The following is a 17,313-nucleotide window of genomic DNA, read 5'->3' as shown; positions in this document are numbered from 1 at the left end:
TTATTGTGAATATGGGTAGGGTCGATCCGTCTCACGGATTATGACCCGTGAGACGGTCTCACATGAGACTAACTCTTTATCAAATGTATGATGTTAGAAACAATTTTCAAGCACATAAAATAATGAGTAAGCGTGAAATTTATGTTGAACCAACAAATGAAGGTGAATTCATATCTATCTCATTATAATTATACGCGTTTCCTTCAGGCTTCAAAGGATATATTCTACTTTATATTTAGTAATATTTGAATTTGAAAAATATAAATGAGTCCCACATAAAATATTTGGATTTTTAAATGATTTTGCTATGAGAGACGCATATTTATTTATAAAAAATAATTATTTTATACATTAGGAAATTTTATTTATTTGTTGTGGTGGTACATCTATCTATACTATATTATTAAGTAAGAGACCTCTAGAGTAACTACTTTTTGGTGTCATGGTCTGTTTTACTAATTATATATATATTAGTAAAGTGTTAAATAATTAATGCAACTCACATGTAGTCTAGTATCTATTAAGGTTAAAAACGTCATGTTCTCATTTTTTTTATATATTATCAAAAACACCTCTAAATTTTCAAGAAAGTTCGAGAATCAACGCGGGGAGCTATCTATCTAAATTTATTATTTGTGTTGATGGGCCCATTTTGGTGGCCCAAATAGTGTCGAGACTTAACTACAAGCCCAATAGAAATACTTTCTGAATAACTAAGAGCATTTGTAGGCTTGTCAATTCTTCGCGTGAAATGCTAGGGAAGCAAATTTTTTTATTTATTTTTTTTAAAAAATTTAACATTTCCGGTAAAAAAAAAAGATCAAAATTTTATGAAAAGATGAACAAATTGCTTCCAAACCATTTCAAACTTACACGGCTAGTGATTAAAATTGAATCTCGATCGAACAGATCTTATTAATTTCCCAACAAAACAAACAATCAATAATCTACATAACACATCATGATGTTATTTCTTTGGACAAACAAACGAAGCCGTTCAACTCATCGAGTAGACACTGCCTAAGCTTTAATAAACAAACAAATTCTCAACCTTAAAGTGTTAACAGTCAGTCATTGCTTCTTCAAACTCTCGATCTCTTCAGGTTTAGCAAACCGTCCACGAATTCTTGGTTGGCCGTCAGCCAATGCTTTCCTACAAGCATACTGATACCAAACATACCATTAGTCCTAATGGAAACGATCATTTTTGTTGCATGTTTATGAGTAATAAGATAGTTGATTAGAAATTCTTGCACAATACCAGTAAATGTTAATACTAACCTTGACTTTCCGGTCGAAATTTCTCTTAGATTTCTTATTCCAGTACCTGGACAGCTGTTTCTTGCGAGCGTCAGAAACACAAGTTTTCACTAACCCCAATGGGGAGTGCAGAAAGGTCACTTTATCATTGCCAATCGTCTGTCATAAAAACTCAGTATCAATGACCCTGCCCCCATCCTGTCGAAGAGGCCAGAAACATCTATACACTATTCAGTTCATATAGTTTTTTCGTGTAACCAATAGATGCAAGTGGCCGGACCAGTTAACATGGAGCACAGGTAAAAGTTAAACCATAAAGTCAACAGATATGCAAATTTTCATTTCAAGCTTCAACATTTTTAGAAGTATAAAAATACAGGACTTCGATATACAGGTCCTTGTTCTAAGTTTCTAACCAATGCAACACCAACGTGAACAATACGAAATTAATTTAATCCAACATTATCATGTCACAACACAAGAATGGAAGTGAAGATGGTAACTGAAAGTACCTTGACGTCTCCTTCACTAAAAGTTCTTCGGATCCCACAAGCTGCGTCAAAGTCGATAACAGGAGGATCAAAAAAATTCAACCTCGGTGGATCCTCATGCACAGACTCCATCAACCTTAGACAACTCGAACTAGAACTCTCCTGCAACAGATTCCCAGCAATCAACTCTTCATCAGCAATCACCTTTGCTTTGCTCTCCATGATAGGAATATTAACGATATCGGGGATTTCAGACAAGGGTGCTTCAATCGCTTCTTTTGCCAAAAGATCCCTTTCACATTCATAGAAAACTTTATCGAGGAGTTGCCCATTCTCTATTGATGATTCATTATCAGCAACCACAAAAGGTTGAGGGGTGATGGAATCATCCACAGCAGAAATCATTGAAACGGTAGCATTCATTGGATTAAGGCTCATCGATGAAACTTCAATTACTGGTTCAGGAGCCTTGAAGAGATCTCCTGCTCCCCCAAGGTAGTAATCTGATATAGTGGGTGTTTGGATGAGGCTGCATGGCATTCCCTATGCAATGATTCAGGAACAAAAATTTGCAGTGTCAAGAGAAATCAAGTCTGCTAATACTTGCACAAAGTTTCTGGCTAGAGAAAAGATATTGCGCAGGAAACTACAGATTAGAGAATAAATGTGAAGCATGCAATTAGCAAGAACAGAGCTAGGATAAGGATGACTACATGGAAGATCAATAATTCATTTACTTTAAGTGTAGCATAAGATTTTGAACCCAAGAATTCCAAATTCAAAACAAACGCAGAGCAACTAAAGGAGATCGTGAAAAGAAAGTATGATAGAGGGTGTGATTCTTGTATTATGGCAAGGGAATGATAATTGTCGAATAATTTAGAAAAAAAAATTATCCTTCTCCGGAAAGAGATCCTAACGAGCAAAGAAGAATCGAGAGCTTTTTAATATGCTCCTCTGATGCCAGTAAAACATAACAAATAGTGAATCTTTGAGGCAAATAGATCAATTTTCCATTCTTTCTCACTACAGTTAAATTTTACAGCGTATGCTTGGATTCATATTCGGTAACTCTTCATATATTTCCAAGAAACAAAACCAAACATTACCTTCTTTTTCCCCCACTTTTCACATCTCTTTAACATTTCACAAATATTTTGCTAATGTACACTTTTATTATATTATCTTATGGTTCGAATAAATACATTCTTAAAACTTTAAAACCCACGAAAGGTTAGCTCCAAAAACGAACAATTTCAGAAAATTAGAAAGACCCAATTCAAGAAGATAACGAAATCTTAAAACATCAACGCTTCGCCCAGATACACTGACCCAAAAATGTCGATTGATAGATTGAACAAAAAAACAAGAAAAAACAATCACCCATGAAGCATTTGGCCTGTGAGAGCACACGAACTCATCAAAATGCTGGGAGAAGTTTAGTATTGATGGGAACATCCGGTCAGATTCAGCATACATTTACTTCACTCGGTGTAAATTACATATGTAAACAAACAAAACACCTGGATCTTATTTATAGATTGAAGGAGAAATAATGGTTCCAATCAGAGGTCCTTTTACAGGTGTAGGGTAGTGTAGTGCAGGAAGGAAGAGGGGAAACAGGAACAGCCGTGTGAAAGAGAAAGGGTTCCAGATTAGGGCTTCCAAAGGGGAATCTTGCGATATTCGAAAATTTATTACAATCGAGTATGGAAGCTCCCACACAAAATGGAATTATTTTAATAATTTTTAATATCAATTTTTTTTTTTTAACAGCTAGTATTTTATTTTTGAACAATCAAATAAAAATATGTCTCATATAATCAACTCGTGATATCGTTTCACAAAATTTTTTATAATGGAAGATATTTCTATCTTAATAATGATTTTCATGTACCAAATATCAATCTAGTTTTTCATTTAAAAAACTTATTTTTATAAGTTTTAAGTATCAAAATTGGTTTATTAAAATATGACTATTTTTGCCATAGCATGTAGGCTTATGTGACACCAATCTTCCTTTATTTGGAGTGGGTCGCATGTTCGAAACCCGTGGTGAACATATAATTTGTTTTGGAAAAAATAAGATTTAATTAAAACATGATTCGTTAGTACATATTATTGAAACAACGACATGTCTTTGCAAATTACTTGAATAAATTAATCATGCAACTTTTTTTGAAAAAAATAAAAGCATATAACTTAATGGTATTAGGATTTAAATCTTGTTCTGAATTAGGAAATATGAAAAATATATGGATATAGATTTTGATAATTTTGATTTTTTTATTCTAATTTATAACAATTTTATTATATTTATTCATATTTTATCAATATTATTAGATCAACCTCGTGTATTATGATGATCATTATTTGACTTTAATTAAATTTATATACTCCGAAATACTGTTTGATTCGAAAAGTATGATGATAAAATATGTATAATATATTAATGATAAATACATATTCGTTGATACCAACTCTGATTTATTGTAAAATTTGAACAAAATATTAACATGCTTATATGGCAAATGTTATGTGATGAAAAAGAACACTGTCTCACAGATCTTAATCTGTAAGACGAGTCAACTCTATCCCATATTCACAATAAAAAGTAATACTTTTACCATAAAAAATAATATTTTTTCATAGATTATCCAAATAAGAGATCTGTCTCATAAATATGACCTGTGAGACCGTCTCACACAAATTTTTGCCGATGAAAAATATTTCTGATGTTTTTTTGGTTGTGTAAAATTTTGAATTCAAGACACGTAAAATTAAACTCTCACCCTCCATATATATATATATATATATATATATATATATATAGAAAGTTTTTTTGTGAGATATTCTTAAATATTTTTATTTGTGAGACGAGTTATATCTGATTGTATTTATAATAAAAAATAATATTTTTTATAAATGATTCAAATAAAATATTTATGTAACAAAATTGATCCTTAAAAAAATTTCACACGAGTTTTTTATATATTTGTGTATAATCTTATCGATCACGTATAATTTTCGTGTCTGCAATAAGGAATATCCGTGTTGTCAAATGCTGTAAAGCGAAAAAAATCATATAATTATATAATATGTGTTGCATTCATAGAGTGACAGCCGATTCTGTTCTGTAATCCTTCCACATTAGTCATTTCATGTTTGTCATGCTTACTTTGCTGCAATAGGCAGATAAAAAAAACGAGAGATTGGTCTTCAGTCTCCAGTCGTCGATTTTTTTTGTATTCAGTCTTTGGCTACTTTTTTTAGTACCATATTTACACATAAAGTGTAACACATTTCCACATGAAGTGTACTACATTTTGTATGACATGATACCACAATTTTGTGGATAGAGAGTGAACCCAAAAAAATGTTTTGATTGGGGATTTTTCACCTACTTCCCCCAAAAAACACAAAAACACAGCTGTTATATCCTAACTCTCGGATAGGTAAGGTGATATTTGGAATTAATTTTCAATGTTTTGGTGTTTTATATATATATATATATATATATGTCTGTGTGTGTGTGTGTTTTTAATAATATGTGTATTATTTTTAAAATTATGTACTACGTATATATAGAACCATGAGATACTAATTCGCATACTATCTTAATGTTATCTTCCAACTATTAAAGCATATGTATAGAAATGGAATATGAGGCAAGCTTTAGCAAAAAAAAAGTGGAGTATTGGTCCACTTTGCAATTGATTGATGGATGGCTAGGGGATGTGCATTTTTTGTAGTTCCTTATTGGACACTGGTACAAACTTTTACAGCCCATTTTAGGAATATAAAATATATACTTGTCTATCTAGCACCAAAAATAAGTAATAAATCTGTAGAATAAATGATGAGTTCCTGGAGATAGAGAAATATAGAATTTGAAGGCTATGTTTGGTTGGAAGGATATGATAAACTAACTATTAGTATGTAAATGATAAAGAAAATGATCGTGGTAGGATTGTAATATATGGTGTAAAATAATATTATGTTTGATAAGATTTTTAAGTGTAGGATAATTTAGAATTTTTTGATGAAAAGACAAAATTGCCCTTCTCCTTTGCGGCGGCGGCGACGGCGATTGTCGCGGCGGTCGTGGCGGGAAATGGTGGTGAGTTTGAATATAAGAGAAGGGTAAAATTGGAAAAATATGAGGTATTAAGAGTTGGATAAATAATCTTAAGGGGTGAGGAGGTATTATTTTAACATACCTAATATAACCTAATCATTCATATGAGGAATTGACTTGGTTAAATAATCACGCGTACCAAACAGCTGACTAGGCAGGATAAAAAAAATAATCCCGTCTAATCACTCAAACCAAACACTCCCGAAAAGATTGTCTAACCTTTCTTTGTTTATGTGTGCACCTTGTATAGTTGTATAATAATCACGCCAATGGTGATTGGTCAGAGAGGAAAAGGAGAATGAGAGTGGAGGGTTATACCCTATCATAGTTGGGTATGGCCAATGAGATAATGGCTCTTTTTTCTTTTCCCTAAAGTGAAAAATATCGATGGATTTGGTAGCGACGAAACCGATTTTTGTAATGATAATGTTTAATAAACATCATCGTAATTAGAGACAAGTCGGACATGAATTTTTTAAGACAAGTCGGGCAATAATTAGAGACAAACAAATAAGTTACATTTGATTGTGCATCCTCCTTTTATTTTATTCCGAGGAACTATCAATCATTTATAATTTATTTGACATCAAGATATCAAATTTGATACATGATATCATGGTCGAGACTCGTCTGCAACCGCTCTTTCAAATCTCGGGAAAAAATGAAAAGAAATGATAGAACTAGAATTTGTTAATTGTAAGGGGCACCTTATCTATAGTTTGGATGGTCCTTGCACAAAAGACAGAATTATTATCGCTAGACCTGCAAAAAGGATGGTGCCCAAATTAAGGACCCTCCATTTTTCTGTCGTGTCTTGGCACAACAATAAACAAATCCGATATCCAATTTTTTTGAGAAATTGGAGTTTGTGGCCAACTGTTAGAACACCATCACCACTGTTCTAAAAAAGACAGGAGGACGATTACCAATCGTCCAGCGTCTAATCGCTTAGAAGGCCTTTAGACGATTTTTTAAAATTAATTTTTATAATATCCAGTGACATTATATATTAATATCTTTAAATTATTTTTTATTTTTGGGTATATTGTTTGATATATGTGGAAAAAAAACACAACTAATAAAAAAATAAGATGTTTTTTTTTCTTAAATATTAAATTACTGTTTAAATTAGTTCAATATCATCATCGCGTTCTTTTTCTTCTTCGGATGCAAAATCATCGCTGTTATTTTTTTTTCCAGAATCGTAGATGAAGTTTGATGTGTTAAAGGTAAACCAATAAATCACATTTTTTGTTGGAGTTTAGTTTGAGACTTGTTAAAAAATTACATTTCATTTTTCAAATTTAAACTAAAAGACCAGATAACCTTTTTTAAAAAGACAAAAAAGAAGATTATTGTACGTCAATGTTTGGAGCAATCTATAAGATAACCACATTATCATATAAAAACCAAACAATTACACCCTATTTTTCTAGAAGTCATGGCAAAAAAATGAAAAAGCTTAAACTAAAATATATTTTTCTTTCTAATACACTATCAGATTTGTGTTTTAAAAATTTACCCAAAAAAATTCAACATGATAGTTGATGAGTGAGTCTCAGAGACCGTCTCACAGATTTTAATCTATGAGACAAGTCAATCCTACTGATATACTCTTATCATAAAAAGTAATATTTTTTCATGGATAACCCAAATAAAATATTTGTCTCACAAATACGAACAATGAGACCGCCTCACACAAGTTTTTGTCATACTTGATACATAGTTTTTTCAAATCCTATTATTCATTTACATGTATTTTTTGACATCATGATCAAATCCCCTTATAAAAAAATAACTCATGTATAATGAAATATCAGTTTACGTCGATTTATTCCATATTCGAGTTTGGAGGCATAACACACATATTAAATAAATCGAAATTAATATTTATGTAATTTAATTTTTCTTTCAAAAATATATAAATTTATTTTATTTAAATTAAAAAAGGAGAGTTATTTTAGTCAAAATGACGTGATATATCGAATGATAATAATTGTTAATATAAATGTAACAAAATATTAGTGTATCTTTAATTATAATTATTCATATAATAATGTTTAGATGTCCTAATAATAATATTATTTTTGTTCAAGGACAACTTTACATCGTGGTGGGTAAAATTAAAATTTAAAAAAGTCGCGTTAACTAGGAGTCCACTAGGACTATATTAAATGTTAATTGTACTCATTCAAACTCAATTTTTTTTTTGTATTATTATTATTATTTCCACGAGCAATTAATTTATTTATTATTCATTTTAAAATGTAGTGTTTGTCATTATGTGATCACAACTAAAAAATTTAAACAATTTTTTACAAATTAATATTGTAAGACTTAAAAGTATTGACACTACACGAATTATTATATGGTCCCTCTAATTTTTAATTAATATGAATCAAATAAATTTAAATTTATTGAGGTGCTAATTGAATTTATATATTATCATATAGGATAAATGAATATATATTTACTATGTTAAATAAATTTTTTTGTGGTGTTTTGAGTATTAAACGTATCATATGAGAATTAAATAAAGAGCCATGCTATGTGTACAACCATATTTATATAATAGGTATTACAATTCAAAAAATTCAATACAAAATCTCGTGAGATAATAACAAAATCTCACTATATAATTTTTGTCAATATCGATGTACGATATACTTGTTGTACATTTAATATTATTATTATTATTATATTCAATTTTGTTTATCAAAAATTGATGCCATTAAAGATCATTCTTGAATTTTAGTCCAAAATGCGAAATCGTTAAGTAAGGGTTTTATTTAATTTTTTGTTCATTTACATTTATAAATTTTTATTCACTTAGGCCATCTCCAACCCAAAACTCTATTTTAAAATTGTGCAGTTTCTGTACCAAATACAATATTCATCTCCAACCCATCTACCTCAAATCTTACTTTAAAAAAGCATATTTTTAGAATATTTCTTTTATTTGATTTATTTAAAATATATTATTAAATAAATTATTATTTAAATATATCTAATTATTAAAATAATATATTATTATCATATAAATAATATTTATAATTTTTAATATTAATATTTATAATTTAAAAAAAACAATTTTTTTTTTAAAAAAAATAGCGCTCAACGCCAAATTTGGCGCATAAGAGCTTAGTTACTCGATGACAAGATTGAAATAATCACAAATTTATGAATTAATTTTTTTGGAAATAATTTATAATTATTTTGAACTTTAAATTAATGCAATAATCACTCTCCCCAAAGTTGACTTTTGACATTATGTACCTCTTCTGTTGACTTTTAATTTTGCCACTTGACAATTTCAATGCATTCGTACCATAAACTGTACTGAAATAATTCTTAATTTTTTCCCAGCCAAATAATATTAAAAAAATAAACTTTTTTTTTTGAAAATAAAATAACAAACAATCATATATTGTTTAAAAAATAATTAGACTAGGCCCTAGGTTACATGATTCGTTTGGATGATTTTTTGATATATTTACCCATTATTTTTAGTTCAGTATTTTTAATTAATTATAATCTGATTGCAAGTAGACAAAAACTTATGTGAAACGATTTCAGATATTGTATTTTGTGAGCGAATATCTTATTTGAGTTATCTATGAAAAAATATTACTTTTTATGCTAAGAATATTACTTTTTATTGTGAATATCGATAGGATTGACCCGTATCACAAATAAATATTCGTGAGACCGTCTCACAAGAGACCTACATACTCTTGGAAGTAAAATATATATATATATATATATATATATATATATATATATTATATACACGTATATATGTATAGAGCATTGATCATTTTCTTGAAATCAAACCAATCTATTAAGATCTGAACCTGATTTTTTCAGCGATATCATGTAATAGGATTCATCCAGTAAACACCAAAAAATAATTGTGGAACAACTTGTTTGTTTATTCATCTTTTAACAAACAGCACTTGCAGCGTATTCTATAAATTTATTTCAAATTGAAATGCATGTGGAGTTTCATTCATTGTTTCTATATGTACATATATTTGTTGACTTTGATCAGTTTTAAAATCCGTTGACTTCGAGGGCCACTACGAAAATGGTGCTCATTTTCTCACATATATACATACAATCCTCCTTTCCTCACGTCTGTATTAATTTCTGAAAGTTATACAGTCTTAATTTCAGGTAATTCAAGTTTCTTAATTTCAGGTAATTCAAGTTTCTTAAAATCTGAAACAATGTCACCAACTGTCAACTTCTTAACTTGTTCTTCGGATGCTAGATTTCATTTACCTTTTATTTTCTTCCTTTTCGAAGTCAACTCTTTGTATGTTTGATGTTCTGCACGCTAATCACTGTGGATTTCCAGTTCCCAAAGGGGCGTGAGGAGAAGAGGAGTGATGGAAACGTCTCAATCTGAAATATTTCATCTTTCGGGGCCAACGTTTCTGACTTCTGTCGATTGGTAAGATCTTTTTCTTTTGTTTTTGCTTCCAAAACAGTAAGTTTTTAGATTCAAAATCAAGAAGTTTCATTCGAAAGAAAGACTCTGCATTCTTACTTCAATGGTGGTTGAATGACCGACAGGTGTAACTCATACCACAGAAGATCCATTGCTGCCTGCCTGGTTCAAGGTATGTATGTACTCGAACATGATAGGCAAAATCACAAGCAAGGCCCCTCGGGCAACGCCCCTCCATGGTGGGAATTCTTCAATTTCAAGCTAATCCAAGTTATTGAAGATGAACACGATCTTTCAATCTTCGGTGCCATTCTCGAGTTCGAATTCCCATATCATCTCCAACATAATCACCCAACCCAAAGGCCTCCACAATATGTCATCGCCTTTCGTGGCACGATGACCGATTCAAGAAACAGGGCGGAGGATTTAAAGCTCGATCTTCACTGTGTTCTAAATGACCTGCAAAACAGCACACGTATTCTTAGTGCAATAAATACAGCACAAGAAATCGTCTCCAGAGTCGGCCTAGGTAACGTATGGTTGGCGGGACATTCTTTAGGTTCATCTATGGCACTTATAATAGGAAGGGAGTTGGCGAAAAATACTGGAACCCATCTCGAAACATACCTCTTTAACCCTCCGTTTATATCTCTTCCAATCGAATGGATACCGAACGAGAAGTTGAAGCACGGGTTGAGGTTTGCAAACAGTGTCATCACGGCAGGACTGGCTATGGTGGCTAACGGGTATCACAGCCAAGATTCTGACGACAAACACCCATTTATCTTGTTATCTTCGTGGGTTCCTTACTTATTTCTCAATCCCTTTGATCCTATTTGCTGCGAGTACATTGGATATTTTGAGCATCGAGAGAAAATGGAGTCACTGGGTGCAGGAAAAATAGGAAAATTGGCCACACAGCATTCAATTGGAAGCATTGTATCAGGTGGCAGAGAAAATGATTTTGAAGCAATTCATCTTATTCCTTCTGCATATCTGACAGTAAACTCAAGCAATGGTCAAGGTGTCAGGGAAGCTCATGGGATTGAACAGTGGTGGAAACAAGAATCCACGCTCAAGTACAATTTATACCATTATAAGTAATAAGGATTTGTCATTAGAGGCGAGGTTTCTCAAGTATTGGTTCTGGTTTTTCAAGTTCTTTTCATGTTTTATTTTTTCCTTTGGAAGTGGGGTTAAACAGCCATCTACATGACAATCCACGTAGTTTCCTTTGTTCTTCCACAAGTTGAAATAATCATGTGCTACTAACTGATTGATTGTATCTATATTTTTCTCAAATTCAAGACATTTCCGTATTAGATTCGTGTATTTTGTTCTTCACGATAACATTCTGGCAACAAAATATAGAGAGGGAAATATCAAGAAGCAATGACGCAATGATAACCGTGGTGTACTAATCGACAACTTGATTCATATTTGAATTCATAAAATGCAAGGTTTTAAAATTTGTTAGTGTTAATGGTCCAAGTATCGCTAGACGTGTTTTATGATATCAACATAATAAGATAAAACTTAGTGTGTTAGAACAAACCAATAAATCGTATTTTTTTTTATTGAACTTTGGTTTGTGACTATAAAAAATTTCTTAAATTTTAAATTGAGCTTTAATTTAAATTAAGAGTCCAATTTTTTTTAGGAAAAAAGCTAAAAAATAGATAATTTTTCGAGCGCATGTCGTCTAGGCTGGCCGACAAGCACTTTTTCGGGCGCAACCGCCTGGCAGAATTTTAGAATACTGTTCAAAACATTATACAAGTGGCATAATTTGAACTAATTGAATAATGTATCAATCATAGTAGGTAACATTAATATAAATTAATTTTTTATTTTTGACAAAATATAAATTAAATTTAAAAATTTACAAAAAATTATGTATATAAATAAATTAACTCTTAAACAACTTCAAAAGTAAAGAAGGAATTAATTGATTGCCCAATTAAAATTTCATACACTTGTCTTTCAGAACAAAGTTTTATTATTAAAATACAATCTTAATATTTTTATTTAAATGTAGAGAACAATAATATAAATTTTTTTAAGATACTAATAAAATGGATTTTAGTTTTTTTGTATCATCAATCGTGAGATTGGTATCCAAAAGGAAAAACGAACACGCGAGATTGGTAACCAAAAGTTTTAGAAAAACACACACACAACATTATAAGATACATAAATTAAGATCTTAAAAAGATAGCATAAACTTGGGTATTTGAACCCGTTAACATAAAAGGCTGGTAACACCATGACAAACGGGGAATTTATCGAACATAAATATTGAATCACAGAATAGCATTGGTGTGAACCAGATTTTAACTAAAATGTACAGGAAAATGTGGGCGAAGGAAGTGTCACCATGCTCCCTAGCCATTTCTTGAAAAGTCGTCATCTCTATGCCATCATCTTGGACTCGATTCCCATCCCGCCTTATGCTGATTGTACAATACAAAGGAATCTCAGTTTTGGTCATAATAGTTATAAACACAAAGGAAAAAAATGTGTAACTTTTATTGGCTTGTCATTAAGTGGGAGACGGCCAAGAAAACCATAAAGGTGTGTGGAGCATGATTGAGTCATTACCTGCGCTGCAAAAGACGAGCTTTGTGCAAGAAACTTGACAAACTCTTGTTTCTTTTTCTCATAATTGAACCGTGCGAGATCTAATAATGACTGCTCTCTCTGCAGATCAACCATAGTTCTGGTTTTTTCCCATTGTGTCTCCTTCAAATGATTTTCAATCTCGAAATAGTTCATGGGCAGGTTGAATCTATCGGAGCCATTTGGGAACATGACATCCATGTCTCCCCTTCAATGAGAGAAATTCCAATTTTAAAACATCACAAGAATTAATTACTACTTGATAATTAAATCCAGATACAAATGGACAAAACATTCTCCACATAGGGAGATTGAAACTAGAAAAACAGATATCTAATCCTTGCCTTCGTTTAAATAATGATGAGAAATATGGATATTGGTGATTTAGATTCAAACGATAAAGAAAAATATAGATATAGGTGATTTAGATTAAAGTGATAAATCAGTTACTTGTGCATTAATGTCAAGCTTCGCTTCTTACCGCTGTTGACCCATATCAAACACCCCAGGACTTTTTATGACACCTCCATCCAGAGATATAGCTCCATTTGATATAAAAGGGAGAGCCTTAAGCATGTCTTCTCTTGATCTGTATACTTGCAAATTGGAAAAGAGGTTATAGAATAGCGACTCTCTTAGATTGTGTCCATCACTTGAGATACCATTTAAGTTATTGCTGTCGATGGTGATCATATTGACAGCAAAACCAAGAAACCCAGGAGGAATTTCTCCGCTGACTAATCTTGGCTTTAAAAGATCAAGCCTTTGTTGAGGGTCATCATCAATAAAGTCGCCAACATATGGTCTAGACACACACAAATGTGAGTATAAAAAAAGAGGTGAATCTTAAATGAGACCTGGTTTGATTATGACAGCAAAACAAAAACCCACCTTAGTTTTTCAAGACAAATGACACGAAATCGACCATCCAAGGGTCCAGTAGATGCTCCAACAGCACAAAAACCCAAACTTTTATCTATTAAACCTTCCCTGTTGTATGTTTCCAGGGCTTTGACACCCTGATAGGTCTTGCAGACAATTGCTAACATCGTATCCAGGCCCAGATACTCTGAAAGAAGCCTAAGCCCCACAATTGAACATCAAATAAGTTAGCCAGATTAGGATTGTCAGCCAAGTGCTATTTCAATCACTTTCTTAAATTAAGTTTACAAGTGCGCTATCCACAAGGGGTAAATTTACATCCAGTTGCTGCACTGAAACATAAAGCACAATTAATATGGCTACAGTAGCAACTTGCAATACACAGCAGTGCATATTCCATATTTCCATTTCCAGAAGAAGTAAAACACGAGACTGCCATATTTAGATGTTATTGTCCATCAGATGCTGAATGATACACAAAATATATTACTTCTGTTTAAATAAACATATAGTAAGTAGTATCATAGATATGAATTTGTTAATACACCCAAATAAAAATTGGAGCCAGTGATAATTTGCAAGAAGGAAATAGTGAAAGGTTGGGAAAGAATTGAAGCCACCTGCTAAGGATTTCATCATCAACCATCCCAAGTGTGGCAACCACGCCGATGACATCTTTTGTCAATGTACGGTCATAAGCTTGAGGTTCAGGTTGATTTTTCATCCTATACCACAATGCAGCTGCAGATCCCTCACGTTTAAGAATATTCTGTATGATTTTCTTCTCATTCTTCATATGAGAAGGGTCTTCCTTTTCCGTTGAGGAACTTACGTAATGCTTCCCGATAGCAACTACAAGAGCAAGAATGGTTAGAAAAACACATAATAAATAAACAGAATACCATCAGAAAAGAGATGATTCAGCTTCCAAGACAAAATAAACAAAGAACGAAGAGATTGAGGTTAAGAAAACATCTTAGCAGTACAAATTCAAGAAACAGCTGTAAGGTAAATGATTAATCTCTTAAATTTATTCTATATCTGTGACTATCAGCATTAAAGCACTAAGAGTTTGTACCTTGTGATTTAAAATTACCATTATGTCCAAATTGCGATAAGGAAACCGGAACAATTCATTTTCTCCTTCTAAAAGATGGCATGTGCAGTACAACCACATAACTGGATAGACCGGAGAACGGAAATTCAAATACCTTGCATGTCCACAATTGATTCCTCCAATTTGTTTTTATGATACTTCAAATATTTAACATTGTCTTCGTGATGCTTTATTTTTTGACCCAGCTCCTGCATATCATCTTGAAGGTTCTGCAAATATTACATCAACTCAGTTTCACAACAATCCATATCTTGTCCTCAAGGCGACTTATATATAAGATCTTTCAATAATCGAATACTCTTATTGATCAAAAAGGAAGATAAACTAAAGTTGAGTATAACACAAGTCATATGCATGAACAATCTAAAGGGACAGTATAAACAAACCTATGAATATAGTGACAAACCTTAGAATGGTTTGCAGATGACTCGGCAATCTGACTAAGAGCTCCATTCTGGACATTGTCCGTTGAAATCATATGTGGGGAATGTTGACCAACATGTGTCAAATCAGTGATGACTAATGCCCTTGAGTTATTTGAAAGCTAGCATAACAAGATCATGACACAGTCTCAGGTAATTTGTTTTACATTTGATAAGAAATGAATCACAGCCTCATGTGTCATGTCCCAAGCATTTGTACATAAAGAGCGGATTATATGTAATATAAAAAAATCATCAAGAATGTAGAAAAACAGAATTTTAGGTTTGAAACAGAAAATTCGTGTTTATTTGCTTCCTTCAATAAACCAGAAACCTATCCAGGACCAGATAAATTTAATAATTCCAAAAGCAAGATTAACCAATCAATACCATGTGGTGGATAGGAAAGTTACATATATGAAGGTAATGTTACCGTGTAACGAACTGCATTACCTAAAAGGGCACAATAACCCATGAGATCATGCTTCTAATCAAAACATCCAATTTGAATAAAAGTAACAAATTAAAAACCTTTTGACAATTTCAGCTCACATTCAGAAATTGCTATTTTAACCTTTTGTTTTTCCCTTTAACCATTGCAAAAATCAATCCTGTAATAAACACCAAATTTGGAGGTCAGGAAAGACATTTACTCACCAATTTTAGTCGTGACACAATTTTTTATTACACAGATTTTTTTATGGTCCAGATATCACCCTCATTTGTATACTTTAATTCAATGCAAAAATGTTGCAACTATCAGCTCACGAAAATCCACCACGATTGATTTCTAATAAATGCAAAACTGTGGTACTAGTCTTTTGGAGTTTCAAAATTTTGATTTTTGTATTAATGTTATCTTCCCCTGCACTGTTTACTAATAACTGTAAGATTGGGAAAAAAAGGAAGAAAACTAAATTCACCATCTGGTCGATCGTTTGCAACCTTTAGTGCATATTTATCATTCTTACTCATTGAATTTACTCATCATTCAGATTTACAAGTTAGTATTTTTTGTCTCAAGAGAACAAGTTAGTATCAGTCATAAATATTGTTGAAATAGCAATATACTTAAAATCACAAAATATAAAGCGACAATATAACTAACATATGGTGAGTTTATACATTGTTTGTCCGTCTTTGAAATGTAATAATTCATCAGATTCTAGACGTAGGTTATTGACAATCATCCCATGTGCTTACAATTACATTTTTCAAGTTTTACAAGGCTCTATTCAAGGAACTGAACAAAGCGGAATTTGTGTTTTGATCGAACATCGGCTCCATAAGAATATGTGAAATGATATACAGACTCGGATGACTTTCTCGTCTATTATACTAGTCTTCTGGAGCAGTCTATCCTATTGTATTTGATGCCGAACACTGGAAAACTCGTTAACAGTGGGCATAATAGAAGGAAGAACTAGGAGAGAGTTACGACCAGGTCAATTTCAAGGACGTGAAACGTGTTTACGTCACAAGTGGGATTAAGGTGCAAGAACCAAATCCTGATTGATGAGTGAAGATTATTCAGAGTAAGCCATGCCTGATTTCCACAGTAGCCTTCACTTTCATGTGAAAGGAAAAAAGCCATAAATGGACCCTAAACCCCAATTGTTTTGAATGATAATTCACTAAAAAAACACCAATAATATTAAAAATGAGAGACAGAGAGAGAGGGACCAGTGTAGGTGTCTCGCCGTTCATGGTACTTTGCTGCTGATCGCCGCCGAGCATCTCCCTCCGCTAAGTAGTTGCTCCGCCGAGAGGCTGATATGTAGCACAGAAAGTGCAGAGCTGGCAACACGGAAGGGATCTTTTGTACTGCAGCTATAATATTTTTTTTAAAATTTACTCCTGGATGCATATAGTCAGGCTGGTGTTTTCCACACAAATTTCAAAAATTATAAAAAAAAAAAACTTTTATTCTT

At 32.1% G+C, this 17,313-nt stretch overlaps 3 protein-coding genes across 4 annotated transcripts; 1 reads left to right on the top strand and 2 right to left on the bottom strand.

Annotated features, from left to right (window-relative positions):
• Window positions 1–884: 884 nt before the first annotated feature.
• On the bottom strand, window positions 885–3,435 carry LOC140817085 (uncharacterized). Its single transcript, XM_073176663.1, has 4 exons — window positions 3,135–3,435; window positions 1,773–2,294; window positions 1,282–1,419; window positions 885–1,164 (listed from the first exon to the last, which is right to left on the bottom strand). Exons 1-4 carry the CDS (start codon window positions 3,228–3,230, stop codon window positions 1,072–1,074), a joined length of 849 nt encoding a protein of 282 aa, XP_073032764.1. The 5' UTR covers window positions 3,231–3,435; the 3' UTR covers window positions 885–1,071.
• A 6,490-nt stretch (window positions 3,436–9,925) lies between these two features.
• On the top strand, window positions 9,926–11,668 carry LOC140816585 (GDSL esterase/lipase At4g10955-like). Of its 2 annotated transcripts, none has more exons than XM_073175941.1 (3): window positions 9,926–10,065; window positions 10,250–10,345; window positions 10,468–11,668. In XM_073175941.1, exons 2-3 carry the CDS (start codon window positions 10,281–10,283, stop codon window positions 11,444–11,446), a joined length of 1,044 nt encoding a protein of 347 aa, XP_073032042.1. In that variant the 5' UTR covers window positions 9,926–10,065; window positions 10,250–10,280; the 3' UTR covers window positions 11,447–11,668. The 2 variants fall into 2 exon arrangements, with proteins under 2 accessions (XP_073032042.1, XP_073032043.1); XM_073175942.1 differs by having other exon boundaries at window positions 10,049–10,089.
• Window positions 11,669–12,521: 853 nt separating this feature from the next.
• LOC140816570 (protein DEFECTIVE IN MERISTEM SILENCING 3-like) lies at window positions 12,522–17,207 on the bottom strand. The gene is made up of 8 exons (XM_073175921.1): window positions 17,066–17,207; window positions 15,367–15,504; window positions 15,055–15,169; window positions 14,464–14,695; window positions 13,853–14,041; window positions 13,443–13,766; window positions 12,944–13,169; window positions 12,522–12,795 (listed from the first exon to the last, which is right to left on the bottom strand). The coding sequence occupies exons 1-8, from the start codon at window positions 17,117–17,119 to the stop codon at window positions 12,763–12,765; spliced, it is 1,311 nt and encodes a 436-aa protein (XP_073032022.1). The 5' UTR covers window positions 17,120–17,207; the 3' UTR covers window positions 12,522–12,762.
• Window positions 17,208–17,313: the final 106 nt, after the last annotated feature.

Source organism: Primulina eburnea, chromosome 16 (assembly GCF_022965805.1).
Source record: "Primulina eburnea isolate SZY01 chromosome 16, ASM2296580v1, whole genome shotgun sequence".
Taxonomy (NCBI): domain Eukaryota; kingdom Viridiplantae; phylum Streptophyta; class Magnoliopsida; order Lamiales; family Gesneriaceae; genus Primulina; species Primulina eburnea.
Note: the sequence above shows the minus strand (reverse complement) of the source record. Positions and strands in the feature narration are given on the sequence as shown.

Excerpts from the sequence above, each read along its gene's own strand:
- LOC140816585 (XM_073175941.1), top strand. The coding sequence starts at position 10,281 with ATGGAAACGTCTCAATCTGAAATATTTCATCTTTCGGGGCCAACGTTT. Across the intron at positions 10,346-10,467 it reads TTTCTGACTTCTGTCGATTG|GTGTAACTCATACCACAGAA; the intron begins GTAAGATCTTTT and ends AATGACCGACAG.
- LOC140816570 (XM_073175921.1), bottom strand. The coding sequence starts at position 17,119 with ATGCTCGGCGGCGATCAGCAGCAAAGTACCATGAACGGCGAGACACCT. Across the intron at positions 15,170-15,366 it reads CATCTGCAAACCATTCTAAG|AACCTTCAAGATGATATGCA; the intron begins GTTTGTCACTAT and ends TAATATTTGCAG. Across the intron at positions 12,796-12,943 it reads GCTCGTCTTTTGCAGCGCAG|CATAAGGCGGGATGGGAATC; the intron begins GTAATGACTCAA and ends TTGTACAATCAG.
- LOC140817085 (XM_073176663.1), bottom strand. The coding sequence starts at position 3,230 with ATGTATGCTGAATCTGACCGGATGTTCCCATCAATACTAAACTTCTCC. Across the intron at positions 2,295-3,134 it reads ACAGGCCAAATGCTTCATGG|GGAATGCCATGCAGCCTCAT; the intron begins GTGATTGTTTTT and ends ATCATTGCATAG. Across the intron at positions 1,165-1,281 it reads ATTTCGACCGGAAAGTCAAG|TATGCTTGTAGGAAAGCATT; the intron begins GTTAGTATTAAC and ends GTTTGGTATCAG.